The 21,377-nt window shown below is 41.4% G+C and overlaps 1 protein-coding gene across 2 annotated transcripts in view; it reads right to left on the bottom strand.

Moving 5' to 3' along the window:
• The window catches only part of SORCS3 (sortilin related VPS10 domain containing receptor 3), a 275,567-nt gene that overhangs the window by 103,163 nt on the left and 151,027 nt on the right, over positions 1-21,377 (bottom strand). For both annotated transcript variants that reach the window (XM_064431239.1, XM_064431241.1), the window contains exon 4: positions 21,037-21,195. In XM_064431239.1, coding sequence (XP_064287309.1) covers positions 21,037-21,195 — 159 coding nt within the window. The remainder of the gene's footprint in view (positions 1-21,036; positions 21,196-21,377) is intronic.

The raw sequence follows: 21,377 nt of genomic DNA, 5'->3' as shown, positions 1-21,377 counted from the left end.
GAATCGCTCGTCTTTTTTAATTAAAGGAGCCAGGAAAACAAAATTCCTTGTCCAAATTCGAGATTAGGTTTATGAATTCAGCATCAATATTAAGATAAATAATTCTCAGAACACATAGGTTTTTAGAAAAAATAACTGAGAATCCACACCCCAAAGTTGAAATTCTACAGTGCTACAACTCTATCCAGACTTTAGCACAGTTCCTGCCAGGAATATTCCTTGAGTCACTGGACATGGCTTACACAGCACAGACCAAGTTGCGTCAGTTGCATCAAAAAACTTGGTTATCCTTTGTAAGTCCTGACTACAGGTGCCAGTTAGCCAGGCTTCAGGCAACTTAGTCCCAGTTAAGTCATGCTCACAAGCAAGTCCAAGTGGGTCTAGCATCCTGATTGTATTTTGCAATGGATTAACCATTCTCACCATGAGAGGAAAGGATTAACAACATACAGCCATTTCCTTTGATTCTCTTTTATCTTTTGCCCCTGGCATTTCCTTTTCTTCTGCAGCAGAATAACAGCAGTAACTACAGAAAGCTCAGTGACATGAAGCACAATCTCTTTCAACCATTCATGTCTCCCAGTGTCTCTTTCAGGGAGCATCCCACTATGTATCAAGTTAAAAACCAGAGAACCAGAGACCAGTTATTGGTCTTTTTTCCTTTCTTTTCTCTATTAAAGCTAAGACTGACTGATGTCATGAGGATTAAAGTGAACTTGCAATCTTTATGTGATTTCAGATAAAGAGATAGAGGCTATTATTCATTTCAGTAATTTTTATTTATTATTCACGTATTTACTCTGGGCATCCACTTCAAATTTTAACCAGATGACTGAATCTCAAAGCTGTATGACAGAGCAAATCCCTAAAAGGCCCTTCTGGCCCAGTTCAGTTTTATAGTATTATTTACAGATTCAAATGCAAAGGCTAGTGTTGAATAAATAAATAAAACATACAATAAAATTATTTCTAGTATGTATTAAAATTGAATATATACATATACTTTTTGTTTATCTCTCTTCACAGGAGAAGACAAGCTTTAGAAAAGACAACAAATTTAGTGGCAAGTACAGCAGAATTCAATATAAATTTATTTGTCCTAAGGCTGAATACTAAGCAAAGGAAAAAAAAAAAGTAGGTATGGTGCCAAGATTTTCACATTTTAAATCTCTGCTTTGGCTCTTTAGTGACAAGTCATCTCTGGCATTTCCACCTCCCAGAGCACTCCAACACAGTGGTTCAAGAGGGGTGGACTCCAGTGTACCATGGGGGTGGTATTGTGAGGGTATGGCCCTTCTGCAACCTCCTCTGTTATGTGACTTACTCTGATAACTGAAAAATTAAGACCATTATGGGTCTTTATGTTTGTCTGGGCTTGTCTTGTCTCTTGATGCAACTAAAGAGTGGTATGCAGCAGATCTGACTCTGCCTCCACTCTGGAGTCTGGTCAGACCTATCACTTACAACAGGAAAGGCTGTACCATCAAAAAGGTAAATGGCAAATATTTATCTAAACAGCATCATGATACTCCCCACTCAAGGACTAGCAAACATAGCTAGCACCAAACATATCACATCCACCAACACAGCCCTGCAGCTCACCAAGAACACAATCTGTGCGAGGAAAGACGTTGGCAGCCTCAGTGATACCCAACTTTGTTTCACTGCAGGCCAGACCTTAACTCCTGCTTGTTTTGCTCAGCACAAATGTGAATCATAAGGATTTTATGTACCACAGGCAGAATGCTTCATCTTCAAACTCTAAGAACAGTGGCAACATTTTATTTCACACCAGCATTGTTTCCAAGTAAATTGGCCAGCCCCTTAAAGAAGGAGCTTTATCCCTGGTGTCAGATTCTGTGCCACAAACACAAGCACCATGCCAGGAACACATTCAGAACTACAGAACTGTAAAGAAAGGAGCTACAGATACACAGTGTTGCATGTGAAAAATGCTGTTGCAATTCTCCAGTACAAACTCTCAGGGTGACATATCATGTTGGCTGGCTTGGAAGATCTTGTTCAGGGTTGTGGGTAATTAATTTGGTTTGGGTGTTTTGTTTATCTTACCAATGAGAGCTAGGGGGAAAAAAAGGGTTTTAGGTTTTCTGGAAAAGTAAAGTTTCTCAGAACTGGAACAGCATGAGAAACTGGTCTGCTTCAATTCTAGTTACGGAGAGAGTAGAGAAGAACGAGCAATGAAGGAAACACAGGGAGACTCAACCCCCTGATGTTAGTTATCCATGTCTGAGCTAGTCACCAAGGCTCATTTTTAAACAGGCAAGACACTTCTAAAACTGCTCATCTTTCCAGCCTTAGAATCTTCTGCCTCTCCTGACACTAAAAAAGCTCACAGTGACCAGTGCAAAAGGAGATGACCCCACCAGAGACACATGATCTGGCTGAGATGGATTTCATGACCAGCTCAGTCTTCATGGGGGAAGCACACAGAAGAATGAAGTTTGAAGGCAAGCTCAAGAAAGACCAAACATACAATATCCTGGATGCACCCAATCACTGCAAGAAGCATGTATAGATGTCACTTATAGACTGAAAAGCAATAGAAAACAGACTGAAAAAATTCACCGAGCTTTGGTACTTATAGACTCTCATGTATACACATGTAAGAAGGAGGGCACCAGGAACATACATAAAAGCCTATCAGCAAATAAAATCAAATATTATTTCTTGCTATGAAATCAGGTCTATTGGCCTGAGAAAACATGTGGTGAGACACTCCACATGTTTTCTCAGGCCAATAGAGAGGCCTGCCAGTCATCCAAGGGTTCAAATTATGTCAGATAAAGTGTACATGCATTTAGAGGAACAATTCATTTATTAGGAAAAAAATATACTTCCTCCAGACAATACATACAGCAGATGATGGAAAGGTGTATTCAAAATAAATGCATGAGGGTGAGAGTGTGTCTAGTGGTAATAACTTGGCAGCAGCAGACACATTATGGAAGAGGAGGGTCAGATTAGCCTGGCCTGCTTGGCCTCAGAAGAGCATGATGCCAAGCAGTAGCTCAGATTGCTTACATGAAAAGATGGCTCTGATCCCAGAAAAGCACAAAGCAAACTAGCACGTTCTCAGCCAGAGCTGGTGGGAAAAATCTACAAGATGTGTGCAGGGTGCCTGCCAAAAACTCAAACCGGGGCAGAAAAAAAATAAAATTAGGTCAACATTTCTGTAGGAAATTGGACTGCATGCAAAGGATAACTCAGAAAAAAAGTCTGTTGCAGGGTCTTAAATTTTCTCTACAGAAGGAATAAACCATTAGCACCAGAAAAATATTAAAGAAAAAGTTGCAAAATCTCAGAAAAGCCAAGATGTTTCTTTTCTCTACACTTCTGTGTTACAAATGAAATTGCAAAAGAAGAAGGGTGTCATCATTAATATTTCAGAAAGGTCATTCCTAGAAGGAAAATGAACTGGAGGAAAGATTCACAATATTTTTCAATCTCTAGAATACAGAACAGGTAAGCCATGTCTGACAACAACCAGCTGAAGACGGGATAGATTCAGTACAGCCATGAAGACAGCTATTGGTACCCCAGAAACACGCCCTTCTTCTTTATCACTTCTTCTATCCCTGCTTTTTTAAGTACAAATGGATACCTCTGCCTTTCACAGCATCAGTGTAATGTTTAAACTGTGGGGTCTATGGAAACCCCCTTCTCAGGTTCTCCTGGGAGGCAGGACGTGTTACTTGCAGCACTGTAGGTACAGGACTCAGGTCTAAAATACTTCAGTTCTGTGGCTGAAACCAGGTCAGGAGCAACCCTTGTCATGGAAGTGGCTTTATTACCCACAGCAGAAAAGGCTGCATTCAAAGAAAAATTTGGAATATTCCCCTCTTTCTTGTATTCCACTATTCCCCTCAGCCTGGGCCTCAGTGAAACATCGCTGGAGTGTCAAGAGTTACCATCAGGGATGCAAAGGCTGATGTCACCTGCAAGCTGATAACCACCTCAAGGACTGTCTGTGCTTGTTCTTTCCAACTCCTCCAAGGGAGTCGCCTATCCTTGGTACCTTGCAAGGCAGGGTTCCAGTGGTACCAAGATCTGAAACTTGGAAGTGCTTCTAGACCCCTAAATAATGCAAAAAAAGAGTTTATCCTTTTCTTCTCTTGTCACAAGCTGCCTGGAAACCACAATTCAGGTAAGGCATCCTTGAAAGCTCCACACTAAAGAAGCTAAAAATAAATCCTACATCTCGAGCCAAAAGATTTGTGCAACAGCTTGTGGGGTTGAACTTAGTAGAAAGAAGTCTACCAGCACCAAATTTATGGTCTTTGTTTACACAGAGTAGTAAAAACTAGTAATTGTAATGAAAACAAATGGACCAGTTTATCTCTTTACTTTGATTTCCTTTCCAGGTGATTAAAAGCTGCATCAAGCGACCTCATTGCAGCCCAAGGTTCTCCTCTAGCATTGTACAGCCAGAGTGTCTTAGGCATAGAAAGAGAATATGCCCAGGCTGATATTCGTGTCTGAGACTCACCAGAGCTGCTCAGTTCCCTACAGATTTTGTATCATAGATGGGACACTGGAAACAGGGTATTCTGAAAACCAGACAAGACAGAAATTAAATACTAAATACATTTCCATCATCTGTCCCATACAGAGAGGAAAAAATGCAATAAAGATTTCTGAAGCTGGAAAGGGAGTTTCTTTGCATTTTAAGAAAAATATTTCACAAGTTTATCAGCAAAACTAGGTCTTCAGGCAAAAGAAACTCAGTCTCCATCCCACCACAGTAAAACACTGGTCAGGGATCTTCTGAGCAAAGACCAAATGTTTTGGAAATGTCTGATGTCAGGATGTACTTGTATAGCTCAGCCTGGTTTCTGATGAAGTCAGACAGGTTAAGACAACGCACTGACGTCATGTTTCATGGTTTCATAGTTTAAAAAAATGCTTTCACTCAATGGGTCCACTTTAAACCTGATGCTGAAAGCAAGACTTGGCTCTCTGTGCTTTGCCACTATATCTCCAAGAAAAAGACAAAAGTAGATCAAACTCATGGGAAAAAAAAAAAAAAAGTCCATTTAAAAACCTTCAAAATTAAATTTTTCTTAAGCCTTATTGAACCAAGCACACTTAGCCAAAAATTAGGTACTTCTGCTAAGAGCAGAGCATCTTTTGCTTTTCTACTCCATGACTGGTTTCTAGTGGAACTAGAAATCCAGATACAGCTGCAGCAGTGTCACAAATGAGTATCACAAAGAGCTTAAGGTATGTTTTAGCCCTGGGTGAAAAACAGGCTCTCTTTATTTTGTGCTTTTCCCCCACCTCCAGAAATGCTAGAGTGATGCAGAAGCAAGATGAAAAATATTACTTTCTTTTTTTTTTTCCTTAAACTGAAAATCTGGAGGAAAAATATGTTCAATTTGGTCAATCAAAACACATTTCAATCATTTCTAAAGAATTTAGCAACTCGCAAAAGGCTCTATAAATAGAAATGTCATTTTAAGGGAAGGCTAACTTTTCTGATTGCTTATTTATTCCTTTCTCCATGTCCTTTTAACCATTTCAAAATAAGCTTTACAGTTTGAAAGAGGACTAAAGTAGAGAACAGGAGCAAGGGAACAATACTGGGACCATGAAGAGATCAGAGGGGGATTGAGATGGCAGAGCTGCCTCCTGCTACCAGAGGCTACAAGATGCATTAGGAGTTATCTTTACCAGAATTTCTTCCTTTGGCATCCAAGAGGCTCAGCCAGAAGCAGAGGGAGGTTTTAGGTTGCTCCTGTTGTCTACAGAGGCTGCTTCACTCCTTTTTCCCTCAGACCAGCTCTTTAACATTCACAAAAGAGGGAATCACTTCTAATGGCTGCTGATTTTTCTGTCTCAAAGCCAGGCTGATCCCTTAGTCCAGTTTCAACTTAAAAATCATTAGGCAGTGTCAGGTCTGAGGTCTGTGCTAATTGGATCCACCAACCACGTGGATGAAGCCAATGCTGCAGTGCAGGTCAGCCTGCACTGAGGAGCTCTGTGCCCTTCCAGCCCAATGGGGAAATTTTCTGTGCCCCCGGGGGCTTCACATTGGAGCCCTTTAGAAGTCCCTCCTTACACTCCATCAATGGTTATACTCCAGAAGTTTAACAATAAGGGGAAATAAATGTGAACCACACGTCTAATGGGAAGATTTTTCATTCAAATGTGCTTTATTGTGTGATATATGCCTTTAATTACAGTGCAAGCATCTGGGTACATTCATTGCTATTACAGACCAATCTTTCATGTTTATTGAGCATAAGACTACAAGGGACAAAGCAGCAGAGGCTGAGGCATTAGCCAAAGTGGGACATAAAGCTACAATCACATGCATGGCTGTTCCTCTCCTCCTTCCTTTACAAACCCTGTGGCACTATTTGTAGGTTAACCTCTATATTATACAGACCAGGATTTAATGGCACAGGGATTTTTTCAGATTAGTGGAAGAAATAGATTTCACACCACCAAACCACCTTTTAAACTTGTATAAGATTCTTCCAATTTATTTATTCATGTAGAAAAAAAACATTTCTGAAACTGTGTACATGGGCATTAATGAATAGATTTTGAAACTGCATTTAGAACAGCTTTTTTTTCTGAGGCGTAGTCATTGTTCATGTAAAAAAACTTCACACAGCTTGAAAGAAATATTAGTCTGGTTTCAAGCAGTATGTGTCATTTAGGCAAAATTAAACAATGTATTCTGCCCCAGTTTAAACTGAATGTTACTTAACACACACACACCTGCCACCCAATGCAGTTTGCCGTTCATCAGCATTTTCACAGACAGGGGTGGTTACTCAAAACAGTTCCCCAGTTTGGTGACCCACCACCCTCAGACAGTGAGCAGACACACACCTGAACTCACCTCAGCCAGGTGAAAATGCTGTTCTCACTAGGAGAGCCCTGACAGAGTGCAGTTCCCCATTCCACTCAGTTCTCATCTCACCAGCTGAAAAGCAGCAAACCTCACAGGTCCTCAGGAGCTGCCCCCCACTTCTCAGAGTGCTGTGTTTCTTCACAAAGTCAGAGCTGTCTCACAAACTGTCCTTACTCACTTCCCCCCTGAGGGCACTGTGCCTGCTCACCCTGAGGCCCTGGGTTCTGTCAGGGATTTATGGGGCAGAGCAGGCATTTATAGGCTGCCACCACACATCTCTTTTGGTCATGGATATGCCCCCAGTGCCATCCTGAAAGTCTGGGAAACTACAGTAGATGAACAGATACTACTTAGGACACGTACACATGCTGCACTGGGAAATCCCTCTCTGGACAGCTCTGGTCCACACATCCAGCCTATGTTCTATGCTGCCTGGGACAAAGGGCAAATACTGGACCAAAGCAGCCCAGAGAAAAGCCCACTTTAGTTCATGGGAGCCTTATGTCCCCCAAAAGAGAGCACAGAAGCTGGACATAGGACAACTCTTGTTGTGAAATAAATTTTATGAGCAAAAAGATTATAAAAACAAGGTAGAAAACTCAATTTCTGATAGCATTGGAGATGCAGCTTCAGCAAATATTATCTCCTGCTCAAACACCCCAGCTCTTGTATAATACATTCTTTTAGGCATCATCCGTACTACGCACTTTTCATATCCTGTCCTATAATGAATCAAGAGGCTTCTGTAAGCTTGAATATATAATAAAGAAAGTTATATTCCTTTCAGCCTCAGTCTCCTTAACAGCAGCTCTGGTCTCCATGAGGGGCTCTGCTATATTGAAGATATTCTCCAGTACTTCTCTTACTACAACTCCTAAAATCCAGTGGAGTAATTCAGTTCACCTCTAGCCAGCCAAATTTCTTTTCGATCAGATTCCCTGGCAATCCATGCATTGACAATGGGCAACAGCTGAAGGGAAAAGCAGAGCCTGATTTTACAGGCATTCATCTCAACATATAAACAGCCAAGCCAGAGATCACATGCTGGAAGGGAAGAGTAAGAGGTCTCATGGAAAATGAGAGATCCCTCCCTGCACCTCACAGAGATTCAGTTCATCCCAATCCAAGACTGTTTACTGGAGGAACCCAAATGAACAGCATCATTGTAAATACCAGCCACCATCAGGAACAATTTAGCTTGACAGCTGGAGCAGAAGCTGTCACTGCACTGAGGCATCACTGCCAGAAAAATCACCAAATGAGAAACTCACATGTTCCAGGGATCCCTCCAGGCTGCTGGGCAGACACCATTTACACTGTCATCTTTGATTCATCCATCACCCAGCTCCTGCAACCAAACTGTGTACCTTTGGAATAAATGAATCTGCAACTGCAGATCACGCAAGAAAAAGAAAGCTCTTATCTAGCCTCTCTCAGCAGCTCTCTAGGCTTGTAAATATTCTATGGTGTCTATATTTAAGCCATTTATCCCATTTAATTGAAACTCTAGGTACCTCCAACCCATCTTATGAAGTAGGGTGAAGAGAAAAGCCTCTACAAAGCCCCACAACTACACAAACTCAATTCAAGGCAACAACTATAATCAACAACAACTCACCAAACTTGATTTAATATAACTTTAATTTCTGACATTAATCTAGGTTCACTGTGATGGTACAGCATAACTCACAGTGGAAAGCTGCAAAGGAAAAATAAAGCAGCTTTTTTCATGCTGCCACTACAGAAAAAGTACAACTCAGCTAAGGAATATCAGACTCAATTTTGCAGCAGAACTTTCAGACTTGTGGCATTTGTGCCGCTGGGTATGTGTGCATAACTCTCGTGGACTTGCACCGAGATCTGAGAAAATCAACTGGCCTGAAGCAAGAGCTCTGTTAGAGGACAAAACTAGAGTCCTGTTTTGGCAGCAAAACTTTTGATGACATTATTGTTCTCTTGCTATATGGCAGGAAAGTCCCCTTGGGTCCAGTATATTCTGCTAACATGTTACTTGCACATGTTTTTATCTCTTGAACACTGCAAGTATAAAATCCTACAAAATCTATATTCAGACAGTTTATGATCACTGAACCTCTGGCAGAAATGAGTTGCCCAAGGTAGGAGGCTGTGGGAAAGATCCCATTTTCCTCCTTTTGTACTACAGAATCACAAGGATTTTCTATAAAGCTTTAAGCTTTGTTGTTTCTTTGATCAATTGTCCTCCTCTCAAACATATCACCCTTCATTTTGGTGCCTCAGCTCCTCCTTTTATCATACCCACAATACTCCCAATGAACCAAAATTTTACTGCATCATGCCCTAACTTTCATTTTACAGCCACCATAGTCCTATAAAAATCAACTGAACACAAATCTAAAGAATTTTATTACTCTGGAAGAACTTCTTGTAACTGTCACAAAACTACTGTGGGGTTTCTACTTCAAAAATTCAAACCTGCACACAGGTGTTTGCACACCCTACACAAACTGGTCACCATTCTTCCTCCAGACAACCAATACAGACAGCCAACTGAAATATGCACCAAAGCACAGCTGAAGATGTGCAGCATTTGCAACCATGAATAAAGATACATGTCTTAGAAGCATAAATGCCCTGTAGAAGAACAGTGCTGGAATTAGGACATTATGAAAATCTTGAGGGTTTTGTTCCTTTTTTTTTTTAAATAGAAAAATTTCTAATTCTGTTAACTCTGAGGAGGCATTTGAAAAACACGGTTTTCAACACTTCTTCAGTCCCAGAAACACAAGAGACATATATGAGAGGACAACTGAAATTATTCCAACACACCTGTGATTTTTTTTCTCTGGCAAATTCATTACTTTTAAAGGACCAATTCATTATTTCTAAGCACTTGGGATTGAAGTTCCTGAGGTGCTAGACCAATAATCCAGGAACTAGCCTTTTCTTCCACCACTGACACAATAGGCATGAAAACCTGAAACATTCACTAGATTACCATTAAGAATATGGGACATTTGAATCATCCATGCCTACTGAGGGGACAGAGGAGTTGCAGCTGTTCCTCTGGCACCTTTACTCCCCAGAAAAATTGATTACATGAAGTTTCTATCAGAATGCAAAAAAAAGGCAGAAAAAAAGAGAAAATTTATAAAAAATATATGTGAATTTTCATATGTCAAGGTTGAACAGAAATAAGTAGTTGCCCTAACACAAGTAAGAGCTTGCACACAGGTGCTCTGCCCAGGGACTCTGCATCTCTCACCAGGTAGATTTTAGGGGGAAAAAACCCCTGTGCACTAGGAGGCATAAACTACATCTATCTTGTTTTATGTGAGAAAAGAATACTGTACATGTTTTCAGGTCAGATCCTCCAGTGATGCTAATGAGCATTTCCCTGCTAAAATCAATGGACTCACACTGAATATCAGCTGCTACAATGTGTGACTGCACACATCTTTTGTAAAGCACCTCAGGTACACTATCAGATCAGAACATGGTCCATTTCCCCACTGAAAACAAGCACTGGAGACACGGATGGTTTGTTGTGACTCAAAAAGGAGGGGCAAGAGCAACAGAGAGAAGCCTGCTTGCAAAGGACAATCCAAGAAAAAACATACAAGCTTCTAGCCTTACATAAACCAGTTTCACATAATAGAAACAAAGTGATTTGAAATTAAATGCATGAACTCTTTAACAGACTGCTGTGCTACAACATAAAAGAAGGACCCTCTCTGCCTTGTGGCCCATTTACTAATACAGCACCTACTGATGAGAAATTCTCACACAGGGTACCCCACCCCAACCACACTGGAAGTTCTGCCAGGAAATATCAGCTCCTGCCTGCTGCCTTCTGGAGTTTCTCTGTCCTTGTCTCTCAGATACCCATCTCTCAACTGTATAAAAAGACTTTGATTTCAGGAAGCTGAAAGCCCCTTCCTTAGTGGCAGAGCACAGAGCAAGGGCCATCCTGCTATTTCCAGACCTGCCATTCCTGCTCATGAATGCAAGCCCCCCAGTCCAGCACACAGAAATGCACCCCTCTGGAAGCACCCTCACAGACTGCCCCTCCTCCTGGGTGCTGGTGATGTAACAGACATGTGCAGGGCTTGTGTGGGGGGATGAGGGGGAGAGGACTGTACCTTCACCCCTCAGTATCATCCATCCGGCTGGCTGCCTCAAGGAAAAGAAAAACAAAAGGCTGCAAACTCCTTCTTTGCTTGCACGTCATGTTTGCTCTCTTCTCCAGGGTGAGGGTCATTAGAATCTGTAGGCATGATAACAGGAACTAGGAAACTAAATGCTTTTTGCTGTTTTGATCATATTGGAATCGTATCCCCTGTAATCCATTTTGCACACATCCAGGCAGCAGGGTTGGTTTCAAGTCCCCTAATCTCAGGTAATATAGCAAATAGTTACATCTCAGCAAAGGAAATTACTTCCTTGACACTCAGAGGAGGCCTCGTCAATACAAATGAGTCCAAGGTACAATTTACCTCATCCTAAAAGAGTCACCTCCATTTGCTTCCAGAAATCAATCAACACCATTCAGTAGATCACCATCAACTGTGATGTGAAGCCACGACACCCAATGTAGGCACACATTGCAACATTTTAGATCTCTACAGTCAGGCAAAATAAATCATGCCCCTGGTGTTCTTATTCTTCAGCCTTCTTCACTCCTTCATTTTTATTCCCATCTGCTATATTTATAACCACTCTTCACCCCACTTAGGCTCCAGATAAAATCAATATACAGCCATGATTTAGCATGGCCCAGGAATAAGCCACAGGATCCTTGCTCTGTTACACAATAAACTAGGTTGCTCCAGCAGAAGAGCACATTTAAGCATCAAATGTGTCTCGCTCCATTTATCTCTATATTTCCCTTTTCAAAGTAAAACCTGCTCATGAAGTGTCTATAACATAAATAACAAGCAATAGGCAAGTCTGTTCTGGCTAAATCAAGTTTCACAAGCCGTTACTTTCTCTTTGCCACCACAAATCATCACAAGCCCAAAGTTCAGTATTTTGCCAGGACAAAATTCATTGGGCATTTCTGAAGTAGAGCCAAGGTTGCATAATTTAATTTCCCATCTCCTATTAAAACTGCCAGGCCTACCATAATCAGAATGATAAATGTAGACTCATACGTCTTCTTTCTGACAGTAATGCCCATCAATACTTCAAATGCAAACAATTGTGACATCTGACTTTATAAAAATTACCTGGTGCACCAACACCACTTAATTAAATTTTAAAAATGCTTTTGTTATGTTTAATGAATGATATATTATACTGCAATGAAACATGCAGCAATACAAATACTTCACAATGCCAACAATTAAGGCTCACTTCACTTACGGCAATTGACAACACAAGTGCTCCTCACTTCATTCAGCTTGTGCATTCCAAATGAACTGGTTAGCAAAAAGGGTACTTCTTTGCTAATGAGTTTTGTAATCAAGGCATCTATTTTAATTTCAAATTGGCTAGATTGGGGGAAATTGCTGAACTAAATGACTGGTTCTAATTAGGATTATAAAAATATTCATCATGCTGCAGAATTAGCGCAAGGTCTTGATTTACTGACATTTGCATATAGCTTTAGTTTAGGAGTGGAAAAAACCTCCTGATAAATTGTCTTCCTTTTAATGAATTGAACAAACACTATATCTGTTTTAGTCCTCCTTTCATTTAAAGGCACTGATACATATTCATGATTTGTAAATGAAGTTAAGTGATTTCAATTCTTCAGTTCATTATCATATTGAAGAAGAGACTTCTGTAAATTGTTTTTAAGTATTCCCAATCTCAAGGGTTTGGTCTGGGGTTTGGTTCTTTATGTTTGGTTTGGTTCTTTATGTTTGGTTTTTTTCTGACTTTACTAACATTTCAGTTTATCTGTTTGATGGAACCCTGCCTGCCTGGGAGAGCTGCTGGCAGGTGGCTTGTCCAGCAACACAGACACATGATATGTTTGTAGAACCTGATGTTCTCAGAAGAGGATTCAAAAGGCAAAGAGATGAAAGGCTTATTTGTGGCTAAGTCATGGGAACAGGACTCTATCTGCGTTCAGTTTCTGACTTTGTTATAGTCCTCAGTGCTAGTTAGGCAGTGAAACACTTTAATGACCTGTGCCTGAATACACTAGAGATTCTCAGGGGACACCACTTTGTCTGTCAGCCTCACGTTTAATTGCAAGCTCTCTCAGGCAGGGATTTCTTCTTAATATGAGTGTGCAATACAATGGACCAGTCAGTATGGTAGAGATTTCTATGAGCAGTTACTATAATATGGCTTGTAACAAACATTAAACACTATGTGCTCCTTCACAGGTGGGCAATATACTCGTGTTATTTCCTTCCTCAGTACGGTAGGCCTGTGGGACTGACTGTTATTATGGCAGCTTCCTCAATCTCGTTCCCTTTGGGGCAAAGAAAAGAATGCAGTAGGTGTGCCTCCAGCTTCACTCTGTGGGGTGCTCAAATGTCAAGTGACTGGTGGAAGATAAATCTGAAAGCTGAGCATTGTATCCATAGGACTGGAATCACAGGCATTGTGCTCTTCAGATATCAGTGAACCACGATGAGAAACTAGCCCTGGTGTGTTCTCTCACATCATGCAATGAAATGGTGATTCTACCATGAGGATCCATGCAGGAGCAGAAAGAACTTACTTTCCTCATTAAAAGTAATGTTCACATCTTGCTAAGAAAAGCTGTGTTTTACCTAAGAGGTGCAGTCTTGAGCTGTTGTTGATAAAAGGAGTAGTTACTCACACTTCTAACAACTTCTGACAACTACAATTACATTTAAATTCCAGGAGCAGAAGTGCTGCTGAGGAGCAAGTAACAGGTCTGGGTGCCTGCTGATTTATATCAAAATGAGATCTGAGGCAGACACCAGCCTGTCTCTGCTCATCAGCCCCATACCTCAGTTCCTAAGGAAAGAAAACCAACAGGCCTGGGCCAGAGTCACATCTCACTTCAGACATGCAGCAACTCTCACTGTTTAATTTCAGCACACCTGCAGTAGCAGCTGCTATCCTGGAATCACATTTCCAACATCAGGATTTCCAACTCCAAGTACAATAGCCTCACCAAAACACAACTCTGAAGCCCCTGTGTGCCCATGCTTCCTTAAAGGGCACAAAAATCTGAGACCAAGCAGTGCTCACTGGAGGCATTCAAGACAGGACTGGACTGGGCGCTTGATAATCACATCTAGGCTCCCCTTCCCATGAAAGGCTGGGCCAGGTGATCTTTTGAGATCCCTTTCAAATTGGATTGTTCCATGTGTCCATAAAAACAGCTCATCACAAAGAACCCCAAAGATGGATGACTGCTTGCAATAAGGTGCCTATATCCCTGAAGCAACTCCCCTTGGATTTCTCTGCTCAACTGCACATTGTCAAGAAAAGCCCCAACCAATCCACCCCACTCTTAGCTGCCTTACTGCCGCATGTCATACTGGGAGACTGGGCCAAAATTCCAGGGGAGCACTTTACCTGGAGCAGACACACTGCCTTCATGGCTCTGGTTCTGTGTCTAGCACATTAGAAAAAATTAGAAAAAAAATTTAAAAAAAAACCTAACAAACTTTCCCACATAGTCCCAGTCTTATCTGTGATTTTTCTTGATAAATTCAGCAGTGTCTAGTCAAGATAGTCAAGGCTGTGACATGCATTGCATCCAATTTTCAGATGATAACTTGCCACATCTCCCACACCAAAGGAATCTCCCCAATCAGACCTGATACTGTCTGCCAGGTACAACTTGGTGATACAGCAGAATGTTATCTTGCACCTCTTATTTATCACCTCATTCGAAGAGATAATGAGACACCCACTTTCTTTTGTTCACTTTCTGCTGAAGATTAAGCTCTATGGAGGGAGAAGACACTGATTGCCAAACTTCTTGTTTATCCAATGTTCTCAAATCTGTAATGGGTAGCTGGGGAATTTAAATTGGTGTATTACTGAATTATTCTGCCTGTTACCTATTCCCAGCAGGCTCCAAATCACAGTTTGGTCTGTAAGGAAGTGGAATTCTACCATGTTGCATACCTGGGGTTTTTTTCTCCTAACAATGGTGATTTGAAATATTTTAAATATCTCTCTCCCTATTGAATGATTTTTTCTATTTTAAACCAATTTTATTTTTTTAATTATTTTTAAACAAATATTTATGCAAGAGAGTTTTGCATATTTCTCCGAAAGTTTTAATGCCATTCTGAGAGAAACTGCACGGAGCTGGAAAGTCCCTTTCATTTCTACCTCCAGACTCATCCATTCCCCACAGAGGTATCAGAGTGTGGGAAGTTTTGCCTATTGAGAATTAGATGGTTTCTTGGAAAAATCAGACAAATAATCAGACACTCAGCATATTAGCATCGGGAATGTAAGATCATCTCAAGATACTCCTCCCCAGTCACTGTGAATGGCAACAATTAAATCTGTACCTTAAGTTTGTGTTGGGAGACTAAGCTTTCACAGCATTCCACAGAGCAGCTCCCCATACTTTCCAACAGGCAATATTCACCTTCTTCATATATCCCACTTCCCACTATATTTTGATCCAAGGATTGTTTAAAATGGTTTCCTATGTATTTTCTGCAAATACCCACAAAAACTGGAGGCTGCGGGCCCATTTTCCGTTTCGTACTGGGTGATATATCCAAGTGTCAACATGGACACTCCCTGTGAGACCCAGACTGACCTGCAGCAAATTGTCTGTAACATTTACATAGTGTCCACCTTCTGCCAAAGGCCACTTAAGGGGGCCATTAAGAGAACCAACACTTGCACACATCAGATTGTGCTATTTTATCAATAAAGTAGACACAAAGCTGCTGGGAAGAGATCCAAGATTTTCAACTCATAAGATGCATTTAATCTCCCAGGACCTAATAGTTCTACAATATCACATGGCTGCTCTGGGGGGGAATAGCAAACCCACACAGGTTTGCTTAGAGCCCTGTAAAATTTCCTCCAGCCTGTGCTTTATACTCTATGAGAAGACATCAGGGTCTGTGAACTTGCTACATGTTCATGCCCACACACACAGATTTCTTGGCTCAGCCCTGCTGCATTTATGTGATGATACAGGAGAGTTAGCAAAGCAGAGGAGGGTCCTAATTGGCTATAAAAATTAGGAACAGGAACGATATGCTGTGTTGACTCATACCTAGGAAGTATCCTCAATAACTCCTTGGATACTACTAAGAGAAAACAAATGGTGGTAACTGTGATTTGCCCTTAAATCAACAAAGTAACCAGCAGCCACACAGTGATGTATCTTTCAGAAAGCCTGCTGAACTCCATCTTACTCAGTCATCTCCTGGGAATTGCCCTAACCAGGAAAAAGCAGGACAATACCTATGTGGGAGGTGACTGGTGACTGAACTATTTTTATATTTAATTATTTCACTCGATGGAAGTGGTAACACCACAAAGTCTTTGGCTTTCTTGGTATGAAGCCACATGTATTTCAAGGAACAGTTCTGTGGAGAAGAGATGGGCTCCTCCTCCTAAAGAAGGTTGTAGAATATGGAATAGACTTTCTAAAACACCAGCTTGGAAGGCACAATAATTCTCTTAAGAGGGCATTCAAAAATGGGTTTTATTAGTTGGTTGGTCATTTCTTTAATCAACTAGATAATACCCTAACATTGCTGTCAACTGTGCAGAAATTAGCTAAAAACAAGGAGGGATATTTAGGATAAAACAATAATTAAAAAAAAAAGCTTGAACCACAGCCATGGAACTGTAGGTCAGAAGAACTTAGAGGAAAACTATCTAATGGGAAGATCCAAAACACTGACTATTTGTATTTCATTCCAAAACTTTGATATTGTTTTCAATTTTTATAAACAAAACAGTTCTAAAATATTTTGATCAGGCAGTTACTGAAACCATTAATTTTAGGGATATGAGCTGTCCCTATTTGATTTCATTTTACTGTGTGGAACAACATACTAAGCAAAATAGATTTCCAGGTTCATCATTCCCATTAATTTCCAACTTGACTACAGCTTGCTTAAAACAGCACATTATTATTATTTTTAATTGAAAGAAAACAAATAAGAAAAATATTAATCTGAAACACTTATTTTAATCTAAGATATGAAATTACTTTTTCCAACTTGTTTACACATTTACTGTTACAAGAGGATGGATTAGACCTTTGCTTAATAGTTTCTGCTTCTGGGAGTCAGATTGTATGTACTTGATTTGTTTTCAGAATAACATTTGCATTTTTAAATCTGTCCCTAAAAAAAGTCATTAAAATAGAACTTAAGGGTCAAACACACTTGTAAAACTTAGAGAGGTGGAAAAATATGGTGTCCCACTGTAGCAGAGTCTGCACTGCAGAGCATACAGCAAGTCACCTCCCTTGTCACAGTATCAGTGGATGAATATTACCCACAGGTTGCAGGCTAATGAGAAACTTTCTATTTTACTGCCCTCTCATGAATCAAATCAGAAGTATTTCAGAACAGTTTTATCCCCAAAAAATGGACATATGAACTGAGAAAGCAAGAACTATTTGATACAGCTCCACCTGTTTTGTGCCAGGCAACTTCATGCTGCTTTGCAGGAAAATGGGCACAAAACCAAAGGACACAGGAGGAGGAGCAGAACTAGGCTGCAATTGGACAATTAGTCCCTGCCAGCATGGCATCCCTTTGGATAGCCTCCTCACAGCTGTGAGCACCACTGCAGCCTCTCTAGACTCTTATTTTAGAAACTCTTGCTATCTCTTTTCTGGTGAGCAGCAGAGAGATGAAATGGCCATTGCCATTGGCACGATCCCATAACCACACCTAGGAGAGAAGGCATGGCACAGTAGATCTGTGAGATCCAGATCTGGCTTCTAGAGAAAAAGAGAGAACAACCACAACAATCTCACGAAGATGCAAAGGGCATGATGAATATTCTTAAGTATATGGGACTTAAATCCTAAAAGACATTTTATTCTTGCATTGGCCTAACCTGAGAGAAGGACAGGGCTGACCACTAGTTCCCACTGGACTTGGCAGTGCCCCTGTTTCCAGCCATGCAGGAATGCATTTCACTGGCCTCTCAGAAGACTTCAGCTGGGGATTTCCCATGGCACTGCTGTCACACTCAAAGAGCACTGCCCATTATCTCAGTATCAGCTGTGACTGCAGTGAAGCTGGTGATCCTGACTCAGAGTGACAGCTCTTTCACAGCTCTTACTAACCCAAGACTCAGCACAAGCTATACCTCAGTTGTGTTAAGCAAACATTTCAGCTGGGAAAAGCACTGCTCCATGGTTCCATTCTAGGACCCACAATGAACCAGGCCATCCATCTGACCAGTGAAGAAAAGCATGAGTGGCCTTGAATGCAAAGGCAGACATCAAGGAAAAGCCTGAAATTGGCATTGCTCCATTTTCACTTAACCAACAAGCTACAGACCAACTCGTCTTTGCTCTTACACTTTGAACAATTTTATTCAGTTTCTGGGATAAAATACAAGCAGCTTCAGGGTGTTTCTAGCTCAGTTCATTTTTCTTGTCTTTTTCTTGGGCAGAAGGTAGCAGCTGAGGTGTGCACACAGATGTATTTGTTTGAAGGAGCAGAAGCAAAAATGCTCCTGGTCTGCTATTGCTTATCAGGGGAGCATTAGTACCACCTCGCAGTCAATCATGTGCCTCCCTTGTATTTTGATTTCTCCTTCCAATGGCTAATATCACAAAAATATTACAAAGCTCTGCAAGTAGATTTACAGTGCTTCAACCCAACAGCAGAGGCTCTCACTCACTGCAGATGGATCTCTTGGCAAAGGCATCTGGTTTATCTGGCTTCTCACATACATGACTACTTCATCAAATGCCTGTTTCTTCCAAGCCTGTCTGTATAAACACCAGGATCATGCAAAATCATTACCTCCAGTTTAAAAGTAGCATCAAGACATTTTGTGATATCAACTAAATAGACTTTCCAGCCTACTTCAAAGTCCCTGTTATACTGATCCTCTGAGTGCAAAAAAACTATTTGACATTTGACTAACTCCTTCTTACAGTAAAGACTTGATACTATGAAAGGGGTGTGTTTACAATAGCTGTGTTCTTGCAAATGTCACTCAAGAATCATTAGTAGCACAGCAGCAAAACACCTGGTGCCTGCCACAGCATTCTTTTAGCAAGTGGAAAGCAGAGCAATAGGAAATTATTTTATTATATTCTCAGTAACTGCTTTGGTAAAAACTTGCACTAGCCTTCCAAAGGAAAATCTCAAATAGAGAGGCACAGCATTTTAGCTACATTGTTCCTATAGCTAGGATGTGAGACTGACCAGCACAGCAATCTTCAAGAATAACTGCAGAAATTGAAAATCCCACCCAGAATACACCCTCATATCAGAGAGGTTAACAAATGTTTGGTTTGTGTGGAAAGGTTTTCATAGCAGGGTGACTTCCATGACAAGCTGCAAGAAGCTGTCCAAGAAAGCAAACACCAGCCAGCTCCATGGACCCACTGCTGGCCCAGGTCACACCCATCAGCGACAGTGGTACCACCTCTGAGATAAATTATTCATGAAGTGAGGGAAGAAACAAATTGACAGCTTCATACAGAGTGAGAATATATGAGAGACACAGCGCTGCAGACACCAAGGTCAGGGAAGAAGGAGAAGAGGTGTCCCAGGTGCTGGAGCAGAGGTTCCCCTGCAGCTCACAGTGAAGGCCATGGTGAGGCAGGCTGACCCCCTGACCCATGGCAGGACAGGTGCAGGTGAGCCCACAGGGGACCCACATTGGAAGAGTCTGCTCCTGAAGCCTTCATCCTATGAAAAGGTCCACACTGGGGCAATTCATGAAGAACTGCAGCCTGTGGGAAGGACTCACATTGGAAAAGTTTGTGCAGAGCTTTGTCTTCTGTGGGAGGGGCAACATGCTGGAGCAGGGAAAGGGTGTGAGGAGTCCTCCCCAAGGAGGAAGAAGAGGCAGAGACAACATGTGATGAACTGACCACAGCTCCCATGTCCTGTCCCTTTCTGCTGCTGGGATGCAGAAAAAATAAAATTGTGAGTGAAGTTGAGCCCAGGAAGAAGGGAGGGGTGGTAGAAAGGTATTTTAAGATTTAGTTTGTACTTCTCATTACTCTATTCTTATTTGATAGAGTAGGGTATAACAGAATAAAGTAAAGTACAGTAGAGCATTGATAGGTAATAAATTAAATTAGTTTCCCCAGCTGAGTGTGATTTTCCCATGATGGTAATTGCTGAGTGATCTCTCCTTTGCCTTCATTTTGACCCACAGACCTTTTATTATATTTTCTGCCCTTGTCCAGCTGATGAGGGGGGTGACCGAATGGCCTTGATGGACACCTGATATCTAGCCAGGGTCAACCCACCACAATGAGGAAAACTTAGTGGTTATTCAGCATGTTTTTACTTTCCAGTGTCTTGGGATGATAGAAACATAAAAGAGGAAAGATAAAAGCTTGGCAAGTTTTAAACTTCGTAGAATTTGTAATTTGATCATCCTGTCAATGTCCCGGCTGTGGACTGTAATGGGGAGTGCTGCTCCAGAACTGAAGCACACATCTCCTTTCCACAGCACTTTGCTACCACACTGCACCTGCTCTGCTCAGCACCTTTAAGACAGAGGAGTGCTATCTATGTAAGAGCAAACCTGCTAAGGACAAAGTAACAGACTGGAGAGGTCTCACTCACAGAAGGCATTGCAAAGAGGCTTAAAAGTGGCACAGAGGAGTTTCTCATCCATTGCTGCTCCCTGACTTCCAGTTTGCAGAATGAGCACCCCCAAGGCTCAATAGCCAGCTGTTACAGACCAACTCAGCCTGAGTGCTCCATCCTCAGAGACAGCGCAGAAATCAGCGCCTACAAATCAATAGATTTTTAGAACAGCTCCATATGTCATGTCAAATCTCTAATTCTTTTCATCTTTCATAGTATCACCACTACTGAAGTTTCCACACCCATCAAGATCGCTCTAATACTCAGCTCCTTTTAACAAACTGGCTTTGGAGTCACTGCATGGCTTTTGAGCACATTTAAACCTGCAAAGTGAGTGCAGCAAAGCACACTATAAATTCTTCATCATCTCTGAGAGGGAGCAGTTCTAGACAATATCCTCTTCCACTTCTGGCTCAAAATCATTGAAACATTAAATCAATTGCTTACCTTTTGATCCAGACTGTAGGCCAAGATCCACTCCTCCTGCTTGGGGTGGAAGAGCAAGCTCTGGATATAGAAGTTCAAACGGTACTTCTGGTAGGTGGCTCCTTCATCAGAGCTGATGAGGATGCTGCTCTCAATCTCTGGATCACTAAGAAGCATGATCTATATAGAAAAATGGATGGAAAATGTTAATGGAACAGTGTCGTGGGGACAGGACATTTTCATGCTTATTATCCCAAATCGTGGTTTCTGTCCCCTGCTCCGTTTGTTGTGTCTATCGTTTTTGTCCTTCCCCCCCCCCCCCTGCCTTGGGGCTGGGCTTTTTGCATGCTTGCTTGGCCGGC

This window comes from Passer domesticus, chromosome 8 (assembly GCF_036417665.1).
Source record: "Passer domesticus isolate bPasDom1 chromosome 8, bPasDom1.hap1, whole genome shotgun sequence".
NCBI classification, from domain to species: Eukaryota; Metazoa; Chordata; class Aves; order Passeriformes; family Passeridae; genus Passer; species Passer domesticus.
The sequence above is the reverse complement of the archived record's forward strand: the minus strand, read 5'-3'. Positions and strand labels throughout refer to the sequence as shown.